The following is a 20,456-nucleotide window of genomic DNA, read 5'->3' as shown; positions in this document are numbered from 1 at the left end:
AACATATCCAAAATTGAAGCAAAACCGATGGTCAGATCTTCACAGATCGTAAACCGAAGATAAACGTAAAAACGTTAAATAGTAACGTCAAAACGTAAATCCACTATTTATCAACTTTTTCTAACATGACCATGTTATATATCAAAACGCTCGTATGGATGCATAGATCATCGCCTAGATAATGAAAACTCGAAATATGGTCTGATGCGCCGCCACAAGCGGTGGTCAGTGGGCGGTCAACGCGGCGGTCAACGCCGGTCAACCACCTCAGATGGCAAAGTGACCAACTACAAACTGGTTCAAAATGAAAGGGTGATCGACTTCCATACCTGGAGCTAAGTCTGGTTTGGCCTAGATCGTCCTAGATCAAGCGTTGAAGTTGGATTAATCTCGTGCGTCTGATCAGATTCCAGATTGAATCAGGGACGTCGAAATCTTCAACTCGTGATCTTTCACTCCACACTCCAAATCGTCAAGCAAGGAGGATATGAGGATGATCAGGGGAAGGAGGAGATCACGAAAATGGGGAGGATCGGCCCGTGCAACGCCGGCACGGCCAAGATCCGATCGGGTCAAAAGCTAGGCTGGGGGGGGGCTTCGATCCACGTCTGGGGGCAGCGGCGATGCAAGGGGAGGCCAGAGGGAGGCTGTGCGTGCGACGGCGAGCTCGGGGAAGGCCGGGTCGTGGCCGGAGGATGCCGGAGGACCACCGTTTGGCCGGGTCGGGTCGGTCGGAACCCGAGGGTTCTGAAGGTCGAAGGAAGAGAGAGAACGGAGGAAACCGGGGGCTTTTCCGCAAAAAGAACTTTTTTTCGTCCTTAAATGAAAATAAAAAATCAGAAAATTTCCTATTTATAGAAAATTCCCAATTTTCAAAAATTCATAACTTATTCATACGAACTCCGAATATTGCGTTCCACATGTCCACGAACTCGTATCGACGAGCTCTACAACTTTCATGAAGGAAGTTTTCCCAAATTTTGAACGTATAAAAAGTCAACTTTGTTGACCCCCTAAAAACGTTCGTTTTCGAAAATAAAATCGTTCGAACTAATTCCACAACTTCTCCGAGCCTCGTACTCGCTCCCACTATCGTGAAATCATTTCTAAAAATCCACGGAATTTAATTTGGATTTTCCGGGGTATTACAGTCTACCCTCCTTAAAGAAATTTCGTCCCGAAATTTGAGCGTAAGTCAATTCCTCTCGATTAAGGTTGACCTAACCATATAATCTCCATCTCTTCCAAATCTGTAGTAATCTACAGAGCCACAATCCTTTGTATAAAAATACATTCCTATGGCCACTAAATCCTTTCATCACAAACGTAAACTCACACAACAACTGCTCAACAACACTCCACATCACATACACAAAATCGTCACATGGATCATCTCATAGATCCTCACATAGATCTTCACATAGATCATCACATAGATCATCACTCTGTACTGGCATACAAGCACAGTAAACACTCCCACAAAGTGTTTCGCTACTCAATTAGCATCACGGTAAATCTCCATAGTAAAACTTAAGCATGCACCACTCTTCACAACCATAGAGATGCATCACTCAAAACAAATCATCCCCAAAAGCACGCCAATAAATTATGTCATCCAATGATGATGACTTGGGCTTGCTCAATCCTTGGGCTAAGCACTAGGGCTGGCCAATTGGGCCTGAAGAAATCGGACCATCCACATTTCGAACCGGCCCAAACCACTTTGGGTTTAACATTTGGGCCTACTATTCGGGCCGAACAATTGGGCTTACCATTTGGGCCTACCATTTGGGCCTACCATTCGGGCTTACTATTTGGGCTTACTATTTGGGCTTACGATTTGGGCCTACCAATCGGGCTTACTATTTGGGCTTACTATTTGGGCTTACGATTTGGGCCTACCAATCGGCCCACCAACTTCCAGCTCGGCTACGGTATGAAATTGTACATACCGTATATACGTATGCATACCGTACAGATCGTATATACGTATGCATACCGTACAACTGTATATTCGTATGCATACCGTACAGACCGTATATACGTATGTATACCGTACATACCGTATATACGTCGTATATCAAGCATATACGAGATCCAAAAATATTTGTAAGAGGTAAGGTTCGAACTCCCGACCTCAAACACGAAGGTTTTGCTCCCAACCACTGAAGCAAGAGCTGCCTTCATTAATATATGCTCACGTGTTATATTTATTATGTCATAAGCGACATAAATAAAATAACGGGGGAGGCAAGGTTCGAAACCTCAACCTGCTGCACGAAACCTTTGTCCCCAACCACTGGAGCACAAGCTGTGCTTAATATAATGTGTACAAATGTTATACTTATTATGTCATAAGCGAACATAATAAAAATAAACGAGAGGCAAGGTTCGAACCTCTGACCTCTTGTACATGAGCCTTGCTCTTCAACCACTAGAGCACCAGCTGCTCTCGTTACTATCCATGCAACTTCTTTTATTTATTCTATCATAAGCGATAGAATAACAACAAACTGTCGGTACACTCCACGTGCCACGACACGTCTCTTCCGTGATTTACGGAAAGCAAATCACTTTCGGCTAAAGCTGTCTGCCACAGCGTCTCGAGGTTCGGCCTGTCCCCTTACACGCTCAACACGCGCCAACAGCTTTTCCGGGTTTCGGGGCGACTTTAATCCAACGCGTAGAATGAATCACAGGAATCGTTCATCCAACGGTGGAGATCTGCTCACCTCGCTCTATAAATAGGTGCATTCTGGAGAAAAACTGTTCACTCCAAAAGAAAGAAATTTTCTTCCGAGCTCAAGTCTTTCTCTCTCAACTCTTCAGCCTTTCTCTTCTCAAATCCTTTCTTCATCAATTTCAATCCTTCTCTTCTGATCTTCTCTCCCATCTAGTTGATTCAATCCCATCTTTCCTCTGAACTTTCAGATCTTCAATCTTTTCCTCCAAATCTTCAATCCTTCTTTCTCAGATCTTTTCTTCCATTTGAAGATTCGATCTCATCTTTCCTCTGAGAATCTCAGATCTCCAATCACCAGTTCAACAACTCCAATCCTTCTAACAAAATCTCCCTCAAACACTAAACCATGTATTCCTCGATTTCCACATCCTCTCACCCCATGACCCAAGAGCCACGAACTCTGCAACTAATGGAGCTCCAAACCCCGCAACAAATGGAACCACAACAACAGCAACCAACAGAGGAGGGAGGAAACACCCAAGCAGCTGGAAGTAGTGCCAACATGGATTTCTGGCGAAGCCGTACCAGGTGGATTCCTACTCCAGAACAAATAAGAATCCTCAAGGATCTTTACTATGTCAAGGGATTTAAGTGCCCAACTACAGAGCAGATTCACGAGATCTGTCTCCAGCTGAACCAGTATGGGTATGTTGAGGGTAAGAACATTTACTTTTGGTTCCAGAACGTCAGGGCTCGAGAGAAGCAGATGAATAGGTGTAATCAGGCTGCTCCAGTGCCCATGAGAACTAGTTCTCTTGGTACTGGTAGATCCATTGATCTCAATTTTGGGTCCACTGGTTCTACTGGTGCTGGTGGATCCATCGACATCAATTTTGGGCCAGCTGGTGGATCCATTGACATCAATTTTGGTTCCACCTATTCTACTGGTAATGAAGGATTTCTTGATTTAAATTCTGTTTCATATTCTTCCTCACACTTCAACACTAATACTAGTACAACTCTTTTGGCACAACAGGAGGACAAACATCCCTGCAACAACGAGGAGGAGATCACCAGGAGGTTCAAACTCTTCCTCTGTTCCCCGTGCACGGCGAGGACGTCTTTGGTAACCTGAAGGCTACTTCCGAGGAAGGTAGCGCTTTTGGTTACTATTCTGGTGGCTCAGGCGGTTACCACAGTGGCTCAAACGTTTCTCTTGAGCTCAGCCTAAATCCATCCGGAGCTGCTGACTAGGCTTAGTATAGCATAGTCCTCGTTTTTTTTTTTTTTTTTTTTTTTTTGTAATATAAAATCAATAAGATGGTGTGCATGTTTTCTTTTCTTTTTGTTTAACCAACAACAACACCAAGGATCGAACCTTGGTTACCCAATACTATTTTCAAAACCATAAACAACTCTACTGCACACATCTTTCATAATGATGCAATAAAAACAATCACTCAAAAAGAATCCAACAATCAATTAAGTCGCATCGAGGTCTAGCTAGTATCCTCTGAGTCAAACCAAACACAACAATTTCATCGATAGGATTAGGGATTTATAAAGCTAAACACATCCTGAGTTAGCTAGGAAAAACCCACGTCTTTAGAGTTACTCTTACAACTCTTATAGAATCTCGATAATTTCATCTATCAATTGCTTCAACAAAAACTCACCACAATTCAATCCCTAACATTTAGCGATTCAGAAATCGAATCAAACTCCATATCACATAGTAATTCACTTGAACCACTATGGATACCTAACAAAGTCACTAAAATCAATATCTGAAATTGCGTTTAACTATATCACCTAAAATCAATCACCAAAGGCAAACCCTTGCCTGACTCTAACATGTCCTCCATGCTTCTTCCTGCACCATACATAGGCCTCAAAATTCAATTTCATTCACTTGAACAAAACTATATTCACAAGTCTGCTATAGACATCAGGGAAAAACCCATACTTTTACTCATAACTTTTCCTTCTAAAAGTTCATCACGTAGTGTATATAAAATCACCACACAACCTTCTTAGTCTACACTAAGAATTCAATCTCACACAAGGTCAGCATAATTGCCTCAGAGTCACTTTAATCACGTATCACATGTCAATTACCAAAACTCCACTAAGACGTCTCTTTATAAAACAAGATATCTAATCCTTGATACGTACACCTCATCTAAACATCTGTACGTCCAACTTAAGAAGACAAAATTTATAACAATTCATACTCGTATCCACACTAGGTACGTGCATAGGTCCACACCATGTCTTCAACCAAACACTTCAACAATCAAAAGAACCTCATTTCCATAAAACAATCCTCGTTGACTTAACAGAGTTGAATCAAGAGGTTCCTATTCCTCAAGGATTGTAACTCGCGGCCACTGAACTTATTCCAATACGAACCTACAAGACAACTGTAAGGTTCTAAGTACAACCCCTTCGAATCTCCATCACCTAAGGAGTATAGTATGCTTGGCTAAGACATGTATAACACTTAAAACACAGTATAAGTCAAATACAAATTCATATTAACCAAGTCAATACTATAGGGAAGGTATTCACGTTCCCTAAACGACCTAGCGGCCTAAACAACTCCCAACACTCACGCATACCCAATGACTTAGCCAATACCGAAGAGCACACGATGGGGATCCGCTGCAGACGGGCCATCACTCGGAAGGTATTGACACATCACCAAATATGCACCTTACGCTCTGATACCAAACTGTCACGCCCCGGATTTTGAATAATAAATTCAAATCCGAAACCTGAATAATTACAATTACAAAAAACCAAATCTCGAAACTTCGAGTTCATTATTACAATTCACTCTCACAATATATTATAAAGCTCAAATGAGCATAACACACCTCACAACTTACAATTGTTGTAAAACTCTAACAATTGCTCTAACCGCACGATCACCGTCCTGGTTCTCCTGTCCTGTAGGATTACCCGCTACACAATTTGAATAGTGTACCGGGAGTTGCAACAACACAAAACCCGGTAAGCTTTTTACAGCCAGTATGAGTAAACAAGAAAGAACTGTTGATTTATTAGATTCCAAGACTACCACAAACCCACGTTACTTTCTCACTCTCATATATATATATAGACACTTATGAGTTACTCTCAATTTAGCTCATAAGATCACTCACTCTCATATATATATATAGACACTTATGAGTTACTCTCAATTTAGCTCATAAGATCACTCACTCTCATATATATATATAGACACTTATGAGTTACTCTCAAATTCGCTCATAAGATTTCCCAACATTTGGTAGACAGACTCATATATATATATAGACCCTTATGAGTTACTCTCAATTTCCCTCATAAGGTTACCATATATATATTGACACTTATGAGTTACTCTCAATTTCACTCATAAGTTCACTCCACATTTGGCAGACAGACTAGAGCTCTAACTGAACGTAACCACTCGTCCGGCCACAGACGTGATTACGATTTAATACTATTAATAACCACCAGCCCGGTACGAGAGCGTGATTCACTAATAGATGCCATGGTCACCTCGTGACCTAGTGATCTCCACAGATCACAACAATTTATTGTTCCTCAACAATAAAACTCAACACCTCTCACAATATATTGTTTCTCAACAATAAACTCAATATCTCTCACAATATATTGTTTCTCAACAATAACTCAACACAACTCCAACAATACATATTATTTCACGTAATAATATATATACAGACATTCACACAGGAATGTCTAGTAACACCAACAATAGTTCATATGATTGCAACAAAATAAAGCAATTAATTGTATTGGGTTCGTAATATGAACCACGTGAGGTTTACTCACCTCGATAATCCCGCTGCGTCTTCAATTCAGCTCAAAATACGATCCACAATCGTCCACCAACTCAAACCGTCAATCACCTAGTCCAATAATGATCTTGACTTAGCCAACAACTCAAATATGTAATTAAACGACGATCCAACGCTCAGATTCAAATTAAACGATGATCCAACGGTCGGATCTGAATTTAATGATGATCCAACGGTCGGATCCTCACGGATCGCCTTTAGGATCATCCTCCAAAATTATCACGAAGATCCAACGGTCAGATCTTCCTGAATCGCTTTTACTAACATCTCCACAAAATTATATGAAAATCCGACGGTCAGATTCTCACGAATCGCCTTCCGAATCACTATTTCTCAATTATACGAAGATCCAACGGTCGGATCTTCGCCCGTGACCTCACAAGGTCACCGGGACAGTCATACGATCAACATATCCAAAATTGAAGCAAAACCGATGGTCAGATCTTCACAGATCGTAAACCGAAGATAAACGTAAAAACGTTAAATAGTAACGTCAAAACGTAAATCCACTATTTATCAACTTTTTCTAACATGACCATGTTATATATCAAAACGCTCGTATGGATGCATAGATCATCGCCTAGATAATGAAAACTCGAAATATGGTCTGATGCGCCGCCACAAGCGGTGGTCAGTGGGCGGTCAACGCGGCGGTCAACGCCGGTCAACCACCTCAGATGGCAAAGTGACCAACTACAAACTGGTTCAAAATGAAAGGGTGATCGACTTCCATACCTGGAGCTAAGTCTGGTTTGGCCTAGATCGTCCTAGATCAAGCGTTGAAGTTGGATTAATCTCGTGCGTCTGATCAGATTCCAGATTGAATCAGGGACGTCGAAATCTTCAACTCGTGATCTTTCACTCCACACTCCAAATCGTCAAGCAAGGAGGATATGAGGATGATCAGGGGAAGGAGGAGATCACGAAAATGGGGAGGATCGGCCCGTGCAACGCCGGCACGGCCAAGATCCGATCGGGTCAAAAGCTAGGCTGGGGGGGGGCTTCGATCCACGTCTGGGGGCAGCGGCGATGCAAGGGGAGGCCAGAGGGAGGCTGTGCGTGCGACGGCGAGCTCGGGGAAGGCCGGGTCGTGGCCGGAGGATGCCGGAGGACCACCGTTTGGCCGGGTCGGGTCGGTCGGAACCCGAGGGTTCTGAAGGTCGAAGGAAGAGAGAGAACGGAGGAAACCGGGGGCTTTTCCGCAAAAAGAACTTTTTTTCGTCCTTAAATGAAAATAAAAAATCAGAAAATTTCCTATTTATAGAAAATTCCCAATTTTCAAAAATTCATAACTTATTCATACGAACTCCGAATATTGCGTTCCACATGTCCACGAACTCGTATCGACGAGCTCTACAACTTTCATGAAGGAAGTTTTCCCAAATTTTGAACGTATAAAAAGTCAACTTTGTTGACCCCCTAAAAACGTTCGTTTTCGAAAATAAAATCGTTCGAACTAATTCCACAACTTCTCCGAGCCTCGTACTCGCTCCCACTATCGTGAAATCATTTCTAAAAATCCACGGAATTTAATTTGGATTTTCCGGGGTATTACAAGTTGATCATGTGAAACATTCGACGCAAATGATTTCCCATATTTTACTTTCCTTTACTAATTAACCTAAGTGAAAGCACCTAGATCAATCCTATTAAACATGCAATCAAAGTCTAGAAAGCTAGCTAATCAAAACATGTTCAACGCAAGAAGCATAGAGAAAGGTTATCAACTTAAGTGCACAACCTAGTTATGAATAAGTGATAGGAGCATTTTAATGCGACGTTTTAATTGTTATTTCCTCATATTTACTTAGTTATTTTCTTAAATAAATCTTTCTTGTTTAGGAAATTTACTATTTTTAGAAAGTTTTCATTTTTAGTAATAGTTTCTATTTTCAGGTCCTATGGAGCAAACAAGCTGAAATGAGCTCAAAAAGGGAAAGAAAAGCTAGAGAACGTTGGAGGGAGCTCAAGGACTGCATAAATGAGCTGAAACAAAGGAATGAAGTTTTCCTGGTCCAACCAGGAAATCCTGTTTCAACCAGGAAACCCTGTTCAGAAAAGGAAACTTTGTCAAAGCAAGACTCCTGAGCAAACAAGGAAGCATGAGCGGAAAAATAAAGAAAATTGACGTTGGAAGAAGATTCCTGGAGGCACTAGGAGACCTTATGGCTTGAAGATGACACATGGAGGCCCAAGAATCTTTTGGATTAATTTGGATTTCGGCAAATGAGAGAAGGCCCATTGGATTTTGGGTTGTTGGACGTAAAGGAATATATTTTTGGGAATTAAATCTGATTTTTCCGTGGGAAATCATGAAGATAATGTGAAAAATCAAGAAGAAATCAAGGAAAAACGTTGGAAATATTCTAGGGAGAGTTTCAAGGGATTGTGCAACAAGAAAATGCTCAAAACAAGTCTAGATTCGTTCCTAAATCCTCTTAATATATTTTGGACAAAAATAAGGAATAAAATCTGCATTTTGTCATGAAAATGAAGAGAAAATCAAGGGGAGACGTTAAACGTAGTCCATGGAGAGATTTAAGGAAGAAAAGGTTCAAAAACAAATCCAGATTCGTTCCTACAATTCCTAAAGGAATTTTGGCCGAAAATAAACAAGAAAATCAGAATTAATTCATGGATATTTCGGCAATAATATATTAAGGGATATGAACTTGATTTTGGAGAGTTTTGATTGGTTGGATGACACACCAGGGCTTACATGGCACTACGGGATTGGTCGAAGCTATGTGGAATTATTAAATAATTCCTTGGGAAAATAATAGAAGATTCATGAAGCTTGGAGGCCAAGTCCAACGTCCCTTATATATACTACCCATATTTTGACGTTTTCACACACCCCATAATTCAGAAAATATTCTCTCCATAACGTCTCTCTCTCTCCATCCTCTAGTGCATTCAACGTTTCAAGCAAGGAAGAAGAAGAAGAAGAAGGAGCCGTGAGCATCATCATCCATCCTCCACCTTGAAGACTTGCTTCCAAGATTTAAGAATCCAAACGCCAAGCATCCATCCCCATCTCCATCTCACGATGTAATTCAACCTCTTTCTTTGTAACCTTGTTTGATTTTCGTGGAATTGTTTCTAGTTGACAACAATGTTTGAACAAGTTTAAATCCGAATTCTTATGATTGAATAAATTTTTGATTCTTATAATTGTGATTCTAAGTTGCTTTTGTGAGATTGGTCAATTAAATTTGCTTGATTGATATCTTTTGTATGTTTATTCTAATTGGTGGCCAACTTATGATATATGCATGTAATTGATGCTAGATTTAAGTTTATGATTCACCTAATAGTTTTGTGAACTTGAATCAAAAGTAGTAAAGGCTTTGGACAAATATCGAATTTAATTGAAAATGATTGCAAATAGATGAACTTTTTCATACTAGGTTGTGCACTTAAGTTGATAACCTTTATCTTGTTTATTGCGTTGAACATGTTTTGATTAGCTAGCTTTCTAGACTTTGATTGCATGTTTGATTTATTCTTCACTTAAGTTGGCATAAATAACGATTCTTACAATTGTTCTTCCAAGTCATGAGAAAGAAGTTGATCATGTAAAACATTTGAAGCAAATGATTTCCCATATTTTACTTTCCTTTACTAATTAACCTAAGTGAAAGCACCTAGATCAATCCTATCAAACATGTTTAGGGTTTAGGTATCTAACTCTCGTAAACCAATGGATGAACTGAATCTGTCAACCTGAACCGTATTAGCTTTAAGGCAGTTATCAATGCCTTAACGATCATCAATTTGGCTGAAAATTTGCAGAGATAATCTACACACTAGTACCTAAAAACTGAACAGTCGAGATGTGGATATGCGACCAAAAAGCGACCCAAAACTCGAACTTCACAAGTTAATTTCAAAGCGGAGCTCCGCTCTAGATAGGATCTGTATATATATATATATATATCTTCTCTAATTTGTGGAGTTGTTTCAATGTTCAACTTCTTTCTTTCCTCCTCGGCATGTTCATATTCCATCTGCGATCAAGTAATAGAAAGTATGAAGTAGTGATTCAATGGGCAGATACAATAGCTTAACAAGCTTGAACATCAACGGCAGTAAAATAAATGGCAATGTTATTGTCTGCTATGATTGTTTTACCATCTTATCTATCTTATACGTTTTATATTTATTATAACATAACTTCATTTCAAAGAAAAGTGGAATATTCGTAAAAAAACATGCAGTGGATATGACTTAATTTGCACTCTATTTAACATATCAATACTAAAATTATAATTTTCTACTATGATATGTTTCTGATACTTTTCACTGATATCTATATGTATTAATTACAAGAATAATACAAAATGATATCCATGTGAGATGCAAACATGTCACGTCCATATGTCAATTAAATATTTACACGGACATTTGTGGGAAAGTAGCAATTGCTACAGATAACTGTGTAAAACTTCATACAGATATCAGTGTCATTTTCACATTCCTCAATTCACACTGATATCAGTGTGCATTTGAGCTAAGTATTCAAATTATAAATTATACAGACTTTATAATTTGAGGGCGCTCTTATAGACAATTTTTTGTATCAACCCGAACATTAGTCCTAGGGGGAGATGGTGAGCTATTCTACGTCATCTTCTCAATTTTGGTGAAACGACACAGCAGCAACAGCAAGGTCCAAAATTGGCTATTCTAAGCAATAATTGCGTGGTGACATCATCTAAAAAAAACAAAAATGAAAAAGAAAAGAAAATTAAATTATTTGTGTAAGTAGTTGAGTGTCGTGAGCAGCAGTAAGAGAGAGAGAGAGAGAGAGAGAGTTCTAGTTTTCGGTCGTGAAATTTGCTGTCTGTCTTCAAAATTAAAGCCGCGCCGAAACAGCCAAACTCTTTGTCGGCAGAAATCGAATCAATCATCATGAGCAACGAATAGTAAGCCACACACTTTCCTTCCTCCCAAGCAATCCCCCCCTCAATTCCTTTACGAATATACTTTTCGTTTCGGTTTCAGTGATTACTTGTTCAAGCTCTTGCTAATTGGGGACTCCTCCGTCGGAAAATCGTGTTTGCTTGTCAGATTCGCTGTGAGTTTGACTCTCTCTTAGACTTTGTTTTCTTCTTTATCGAATATGCCAGCTAGTTTTGTTTCTGTGAATTTTTTTGGGAGAGATTGGAAGCAATGTTGAGGTTCATTTTGCTGTATTTTTGTTGTTGTTTCTTTTGGTTTCAGGACGATTCCTATGTGGACAGCTACGTCAGCACCATTGGAGTTGATTTTGTGAGTACATGTATATATCTGTATCTGTATACATGTATGCGTAGTTTACCTTTGTTATTTATGATTCATATTTTCTTGTTCATTTTCAGAAAATCAGGACTGTGGAGCTGGATGGGAAGACTGTCAAGCTGCAGATTGTGAGTAGGAGTTGCTTTGTTTTCCACTTTGGTGGTTTTTTGCCTATTGAATGAAGCAAACAATATTAAATGGGAAGGCAATCAATTTCCAGTTAGTTTTACATGTGTGTTTGGGCAACATTAAAAGTATTGTCGATGGTATATTTGGTTCTAGTTCGTTGGCCTTTTAGTTTAGTGGATCAGAATTAGTTTGTTTAAAAATGCTCCTTGAAGTGTGTGTGGGAACAGGATATAATAAGTTCTCTATTTTGCATGCCTTTGCTTTAGTGTCGTTGGGGATCATAGATTTTAGATGCGAGCACTTTCTTTTTAGGTAATCGTAAATTCTTCATTATTGTCATGACAAAATTGTGCTAACAAAGTTTAAATATGAACTTTTGAAAGTTCTGACGTATTCGAGATGTGAGTTATCAGAATTGATTTGGGAAGTTTATAACGGAAAGTATGTGCAATGCCTAACTACAGAGTCTGTTCAATCTCACTTGCTCGGCAATCTAGTTGGCGGTTAAAGTATTCTTGCTTTTCTTTTGTTATAGTGGGATACTGCTGGACAAGAGCGATTCAGGACCATAACAAGCAGTTACTACCGAGGAGCCCATGGGATAATTGTAAGATTTTCTTGCTTTCTTTTATTTACTTATTCTCCCCCCCCCCCCCCGGCTAGGGGTCAGGTTGAGGAAAACTCAAGGGTAAGAATACATCTTGAGCTTGTGGTAGTATCATTGTATACCAATGATTTTGTTGCTGGCTTCTGCCTTCCAAGTTGCTGTTTCTTATGCAATTAATCAAGATGTTTCAGATACAGATGTAGCTGCAGCTGTTTTTATTATCAAAAACGTGTAATTGAAATTTTTTTTCCCTTCACCATTGTGGTCCAGTCCATGAAGCACTAGAACTTGGCTTGTTAATTGAAAATTTTGGTCTCTGAGATTTTTGCAAACTAAGCAGTAATATGACTTGAAACAGTACCGAATTTTGAATAGAAATTTTTTAGCAAGTGAGTAGGACATATCCGTATTATCTTGTTGTAAGACCACATAGTAAACATCTACATGCTTACGAAGCCACTGCAACTGATGAATCAAACATGCATGTCAGGTCACTGTAAGTGTTAAAGATTACTGATAGTTTATTACTACTTTGCTGTATATATCTAAGAGTACTTTTGAAGCTGTTCTGCAACATTAACTATGGGTCAGTTTTGGATCTTACCACCAGTCGAAATACCAGTATCTTATATTGATAAGGAAGATGAAGTGGTAGTTTGTCATAATAATGTATGGGTTCACTCTTTTTTGTAATGAAAGAGTCTTACTTGTATTGGGGCTGTAACAGATTGTCTATGATGTTACTGAGATGGAAAGCTTCAATAATGTCAAGCAGTGGCTGAATGAGATTGACAGATATGCAAACGAAAGTGTGTGCAAGCTTTTAGTGGGAAATAAATGTGATTTAGTTGAGAACAAGGTTGTTGACACGCAAACAGGAAAGGTAATTATAAATTTTATTTCATGGACATTTATTGATTTTTTTTTCTCTGAAGGTTTAAATTCTTTATAGATGCTGATTCTGATCTCCACACATTTTTTGGGCAATTTATATGATCAGTCTCCTAAATGCAACAAACCCGCTGCAATTGATGTTCTTAAACATGGTTGAGGAATTTATGTTACCTTTATGTGTATCTATTAGCATGCACCCCTGATCCAGTAGACATGATATTTTGACTTGCTGGTTTTGTTCAAGATTCTATATGTCTTTCTTATTAATCTAAGATTTATTTATTTAATTTGTAATACTTAAGGATCATGAATATGGGGGTTATGGTTAATGCGTGTTGACATATTTTTGTTTCAGCTGTCAAAAGTAGTTCCCCACTCATTAGTATTCTAGCATCTACTTTGATTGTAGCTATTGTAGTCAAGGATCTCTGATTGTCTAAAGGATGTGAAATTAAAATAAACGAAGGAATTTAACTTAGCATTCAGTGCTACTTCATTATTAGCAATGCAAAAAGGTCGCTAAGCTTTAATCTGGTCAGGACCTTCACTACAATTAGGTATCTGTTCATATGATTCAGTCTTACACCCTTTCGATTCCCAGACCTTGGTGACTCGAGACTTTCTCCATCTTTCCCTACCTTTCAGACCTGTTCAGCCCCTTGACAATCTACTCTTTCTGAATCCTTTACCTCAGGCGGTGCATGAGTGGAGCTTGTACTGTACTATCTTATTTGGGCTGCTAGCCAATTTCGGTAATTACCACATGGTTCCAAGCCCTCTCTTTCTCTTTTCTATCTATTTTTCACGAGTCTTTTCACAATGCACTTGTGTATGAGGAGAGAGAGGGGTGGGGTGTTTGTTTTGCAAGAAATGGGGTGCCTCCCTAATGGTGTCTATAATATCAGCATGTATGTTTTCTGTCTTAATGCATATTGCTGCAGATCTGAAAGTTATCAATGTGTTTATGGAAAGTTGAAGTCTATCAGATGGATTGTTTCTGTGTTTGAGAGAAACAAAAGAGATTAATAACTTCTGGTTCATGTTTAAACTTTTTTTTTCTCATGTCTAAATGAGCTGTAGGCTTTAGCTGATGAGCTTGGTATCCCTTTCCTCGAGACAAGTGCTAAAGACGCTATCAATGTTGAGCAGGCTTTCTTAACCATGGCTGGCGAGATAAAGAAAAAGTAAGATCACTAGTAAACTCTTTCATGCTATGAACTCTACGGTGACAGCTTCATTTTTTATACTCCCATTCCACAATAATAGCTCTAAAGGTGATGGTAAAATAGATCACATAGCATGTTTCTTCTTTGAACACCAACTACCCTAAAAGAAGATGAGGCTGATATTTCATAACTATTTGTTTTGGTCCATCATTGACTTCCAAGGTGATAGGGAGTTGAGTTTTAGAAAAATTATCCTGATACCCATTTATCTCAATGATCTTTACTAGATTGTGGTTGTACTTGTTTGTAATCTCTTCCATTTAAAATCTCTTGCAGAATGGGCAACCAACCAACTGCTAACAAGTCAAGTGAAACTGTTCAAATGAAGGGGAATCCCATTCAGCAGAATAGCAATTGTTGTGGTTAGCCGTTCCTAGTGCCAGCTCTGTTGTAAAAACTTGTAAGACAGTGAAACTATGTTGACCGTGTTGTCTGTGGATCTTTTCAGAAACAATAACATATTGACTGGTACCCTTCCCATTAGGACAAAGATGCAATTATGTGGTTATTTAGTTATTTATCTACATCATTTCTCCATCATATTCAACGTTGTAGAAATCTAGATGAACTAAACTAGGCATGTTAAACCGAGAGAGAGGGGCATGGTATGCCCAATCTGCTCTTTTTCGACTTTTTTTTTCCTTGGTTTATAATTCATACGCTAGCAGGAGCTTCCACTCGAGATTTAGAAACTGTTCTTCTCTAATTAATGGAACCGAGGCTCATTCCAAAGGTTGGAGAGCAAGAAGTTATTGTCAGTCTGTCCTACAGTGTATTCAGGTATATTGGTCTTCCAATATGATGTTATCTAAGAAAGTATCTTGAAATTGAGCAAAGGCTTAGACCTTTACAGTGGTCTGGAGCAGCTTGGTCGTCCTTCCCCTGATCATTACCGGGGCACTTCATCCTCTCAAGAACCATTTGCAGTTTGTTGATCCAACTCTCTACCAAAGTCGGATTAGTGTACCAGTGAAGATCTTAGCTCCGAGTTGTCTAGCTTGCTCTAAACTATAATTGGGACTAGAGCTCCGGTGCACTGCTATAAAGCGCTCGAAAAACCGCTCCAAGGGGCTTGCTGCCCATGTAGGAGCTCATCCTCCTCTGTAGGTGGCCAGGTGCACGAGGTTAGCATCTAGGAGGCATAATACCTGAGGAAGAACCAAAGTTAGGAAATTGAAGAGAAACAACACCTGGACACGTACCTTAGGCTATCTCTAATTTGAAATGTACTATTCATCCAAATAGTAATGTCTAAAATTTTTCCAATACTAATCGTTCGAGGTCTAAATTATAGATTTTTATATATTTTATTATTTTTAATATATATGGGAGCTGTAATTTGAGTTTTGAATCAATCATGCAAGTTGAGTGGGCAAGCTGCTTGGTCTAAATGGTGGTCTAAATATAGACCCAGATATGGACTTTAGACCTCCATGGAACATTTTTGTAATAGACCCAATCCATGATTGGAGATGGGTTTTGTTCAATCATGGTCGATAATATTGACTTTAAACCTTCTATTGGAGAAGGCCTTACACTTGATGATCATACCACCACCAAAGAATATAAAGGAGAGCGATTTCATGAGGAGGTTGATTACTTCGTAGATTGACGTTGAGAATGAGATTTTTTTTTTTTTGGTTTGGGGGGCGAGGATTAGTTTAGTTCTCTATTTGAATTTACTTTAATTTTCATTCCCTGTAAGTTGGTGAGCGGAAATTATTTTTCATTCTTTCATTGAATTCTAGTTGGACTACTGCACTGTGAGCTCAATTGTGTCCATTTTGAGAAGGTGATCTTAATTAATAGGCTTAATTATCAAAATACTCCCTAAACTTGGTTATAATTGTTAGTTTACCACCCCAACCGGAAATTTAACTTCTAAACGTGACAAAAAAATTTCAATTTACATCATCTCTGTTAATTGTAACTTTTTTTACTCAAATGCGAGTCATGTGCCCTGCACATGAGGAATACAATAGTCATTTTATAATAATCATTTTTTAAAATCAATTTACGTTAAAACAAAATATATATTTTTTGAGTGGAGGCTTAAGACCTTCCACTTATTAACACGCACCTGGTGCAATGTTTTTTAAAAATAAATTACACTATTCTCCTAATAAGAAGAAAAATTAAAAATTATGGAATTTATTTTGTCATTCACCAATATCTACTAATTTAATAGACAAATAGAGTTGGAATAATTTTCAGTCATCATGAATAACAACATTTATCTGATTATGTGCTAATCTTTAATATTTTTCTTCTTATTTTTTTTTTTTGAAGGGAATGTGGATTTCATTAACGCATGCCAAGATGACCATTACATATCCTTCTGCTGCCTTCAACTAGACAGATCAAGAAGTTGTAGCAAAACTACTGTGATACATAGAAATAGACCACCTATATTCGAACTAATTGCTCACTTAAAGTGAGCCTATAAACTATGGATAAACAGAGACATAGAATATAGGCCCCCACCACATAGGGATGTTAGGTTCCTAATACAAGGGAACTTAGTGTAATTAGACAAAAAGCTAAAAACATAGGGTTGGGCCAAGGGCCTAAACCCTAGCCCAAACTTAGAAGTTTATGGACTAGGGTAAACCGAAGCCCAACAAACGGTGCCAGCCCAAAAGGGGAGTCCACCAAGGAATGCACCAGGCCCATCATTGGTTCGGGCCAATCCACCTTGTCCCTTCCACCACGCCGTCGTACAGCACCCGTCCGGCCAAGATCCGCCCGACCCACATCGCAAGACCTGCATCGCCACGCCCGCCTAGCCACACCATCTCGTCCCGGCGATCCAAGCCGAGCAGTGCCAACGCTTCCGCGACTTGGATCAGCACAGAAGACCCATCCCTGCAGGCCCTGCAACCGCACGCGCCATCGATCGGGATCCATGGCCAACGTCGATCCCAGAAGCCAGCAGTATGAATCGATGACCGGACCAGTGAAGCACGCTCACCCATCGCACCATCCCAGCCGAACTTTCTGACGGAAACCGAGCCAAAACCTTCCGACAATCCCATGGCATTAGATCTCCCGTCCGGCAGCAAAACCATGACGACGGTGTGGCAGGAGGCCAGCCCCGACATCCAGCCGCCGCCGGACGAGAACGAGATGGCAAACTGAGGGTCTTAGGGTTTTTAGGAGCTCTCCACCACCTCTTGGATCTTTGAGAGATTGACTTTTTATGATTTATAATATTTTTCTTCTTATTGGGATACTAGAATGTAATTTAATAAAAATGTGTAGTATGTGGGTTAATAAGTAGGTGGGCCCATAAATCTTCACTCTAAAAACTTTGTTTTTCATTTAATGTATATTTGTTAAAACAGAAGAAGAAAATAAGTATTATAAAATGACTAGGTTACACCTCATGTGTATGGTACATGTCTCATATTTGGATGGAAAAAAGTTACGTCAGATAAAACATGTTCTTAAAATTATGGTTTATTAAAAAACAAATTCATTCAAGATTTTGGTGTATCGTCATATGAAACACGTTCTAAAAATCATGCTCTACAAATGATGAACTTATGGTACAAGAGAATTTCAAGAAAAAGTAGTGTTAACTGTCACGCCCCGAATTTTGAATAACAAATTCAAATCCGAAACATGAATTAAACAACTTAAACAAATAAACGTTCTGAATTTTTTTTTTCTCAGAAACAACCTCGCCACTCACGCTCAAATTCAAAACTCGAAGACCTCGAGTTAATTATTACAACTCACTCGTACAAAGTAAATTGTAAAGCTCTAATGAGCATAACAAACCTCACAACTGAAAATCAGAGTATTACAAAGCAGCTACTCTACACGGTTCGATCACCTTCCTGAATTCTCCAGTCCTGTAGGATTATCCGCTACACCGTTTGAATAGTGTACCGGGATTGCAACAACACAAAACCCGGTAAGCTTTTGACAGCCAGTATGAGTAAAAGAAAGAATGAACTGTTGATTTAATAAAATACATTTCCTTTAACTCAAGTATAGAAATGTAGAAACATCACAATTACAATGATCACCACAAAACCACTTCACTTTCTCACTCTCATATATATATATATAAATATATATATATATATATAAATATTATACACTTATGAGTCACTCCCCGTTACCCTCATAAGGTCACTCAACATTTGGCAGACAGACTAGAGCTCTAACTGATCGTTTCCACCTACCCGGCGCGAGGGCGTGGTTCACGATTTAATGCTATTAGTTTCCACCTACCCGGTACAAGGGCGTGGTTCACTAATAGATGCCATGGTCACCCCCGTGACCTATTGATCTCCACAGATCAATATATCTCAACAAATCAACAATTTATTGTTTCTCAACAATAAATTTAATACCTCTCACAATATTGTTGCTTTTCAACAATAACTCAACACAACCATAACGGTACATAATATCTCACAATTTCAACAATACATATTATTTCACATAAATAATATATATATAGATAGACATTCACACAGGAATGCCCATTAATACCAACTATAGTTCACACAATGACGACAAAAAATAAATTAATTAAAAGTACTCGGTTCGTAATATGAACCACGTGAGGTTTACTCACCTCGATAATCCCGCTGCGTCTTCAATTCCGCTCAAAATACGATCCACAATCGTCCACTAACTCAAACCGTCAATCACCTAGTCAGATACGATCTTAACTTAGCAATCATTCATAAACCACACATATACGGAAATCCAACGGTCGGATTCTAATTTAATGATGATCCAACGGCCAGATCGAATTTATATAATGATCCAACGGTCGGATCCTCACGGATCGCCCTTAGGATCATCCTCCAAAATTATCACGAAGATCCAACGGTCAGATCTTCTTGAATCACTCTAACAAACATCTCCTCAAAATTATACGAAAATCCGACGGTCAGATTCTCACGAATCGCCTTCCGAATCACTATTTCACAATTATACGAAGATCCAATGGTGGGATCTTCGCCCGTGACCACACAAAGTCATCGGGACAGTCATACGATCAACATATTCAAATTTGAAGTAAATCTGACGGTCGGATCTTAGCGGATCGTAAACCGAAGATAAAACGTAAAAACGTTAAATAGTAACGTCAAAACATAAATCCACTATTTATCAACGTTTTCTAAAATGACCTTGTAATATATCAAAACTCTCGTAAGGATGCGTAGATCATCACCTAGATAATAAAAACTCGAAATATGGTCGAATACGCCGCCACAAGCGGCGGTCAGTGGGTGGTCAACGCGGCGGTCAACGACGGTCAACCACCTCCGATGCAAAAGTTGTCAACTACAAACTTGTTCAAAATGACGAGTTTATCCACTTTCATAACTAGCATGAAGTCTGAAAACGAAAGGAAGTGGTTGGAAATTACCTAGAACAGTCGAGGTGGCCGGAAAATTTCCAGAATCCGGCGAAAATTTGCAGAATCCGGCGAGGTTCGATTTCGACGTCAAAACTTCAATTTCAGGCTTCGATCCCTTCTGGAGAGTTGTTAAGAAACTAAAGGTGAACTCACTGGTTCACGAATCACAGAAAAATATGGTCTGTAGCTCGAGATATATCGATCGAAAGCTTCGGTGGTCGGGAAAATTTCCAGAATCCGGCAGGTGTTCCGATCCACGTAAAAACTTCCACAAATCGCTTCGATTCCTTCTGGAGATTTGTTCAGAAACTCAAGGTGATCTCCCCAGTTCAAGAATTACTCGAAACGAAGCTCTACAGCTTGAGATATCTGGATC

The 20,456-nt window shown here is 39.1% G+C and overlaps 1 protein-coding gene across 1 annotated transcript; it reads left to right on the top strand.

The window, feature by feature from the left end:
* Positions 1–11,326: 11,326 nt before the first annotated feature.
* LOC133745185 (ras-related protein RABD1) lies at positions 11,327–15,234 on the top strand. The gene is made up of 8 exons (XM_062173203.1): positions 11,327–11,483; positions 11,563–11,635; positions 11,782–11,829; positions 11,919–11,966; positions 12,503–12,574; positions 13,302–13,457; positions 14,549–14,652; positions 14,971–15,234. The coding sequence occupies exons 1-8, from the start codon at positions 11,470–11,472 to the stop codon at positions 15,059–15,061; spliced, it is 606 nt and encodes a 201-aa protein (XP_062029187.1). The 5' UTR covers positions 11,327–11,469; the 3' UTR covers positions 15,062–15,234.
* The last annotated feature ends 5,222 nt before the right edge of the window (positions 15,235–20,456 follow it).

This window comes from Rosa rugosa, chromosome 4 (genome assembly GCF_958449725.1).
Source record: "Rosa rugosa chromosome 4, drRosRugo1.1, whole genome shotgun sequence".
NCBI classification, from domain to species: Eukaryota; Viridiplantae; Streptophyta; class Magnoliopsida; order Rosales; family Rosaceae; genus Rosa; species Rosa rugosa.
Note: the sequence above shows the minus strand (reverse complement) of the source record. Positions and strands in the feature narration are given on the sequence as shown.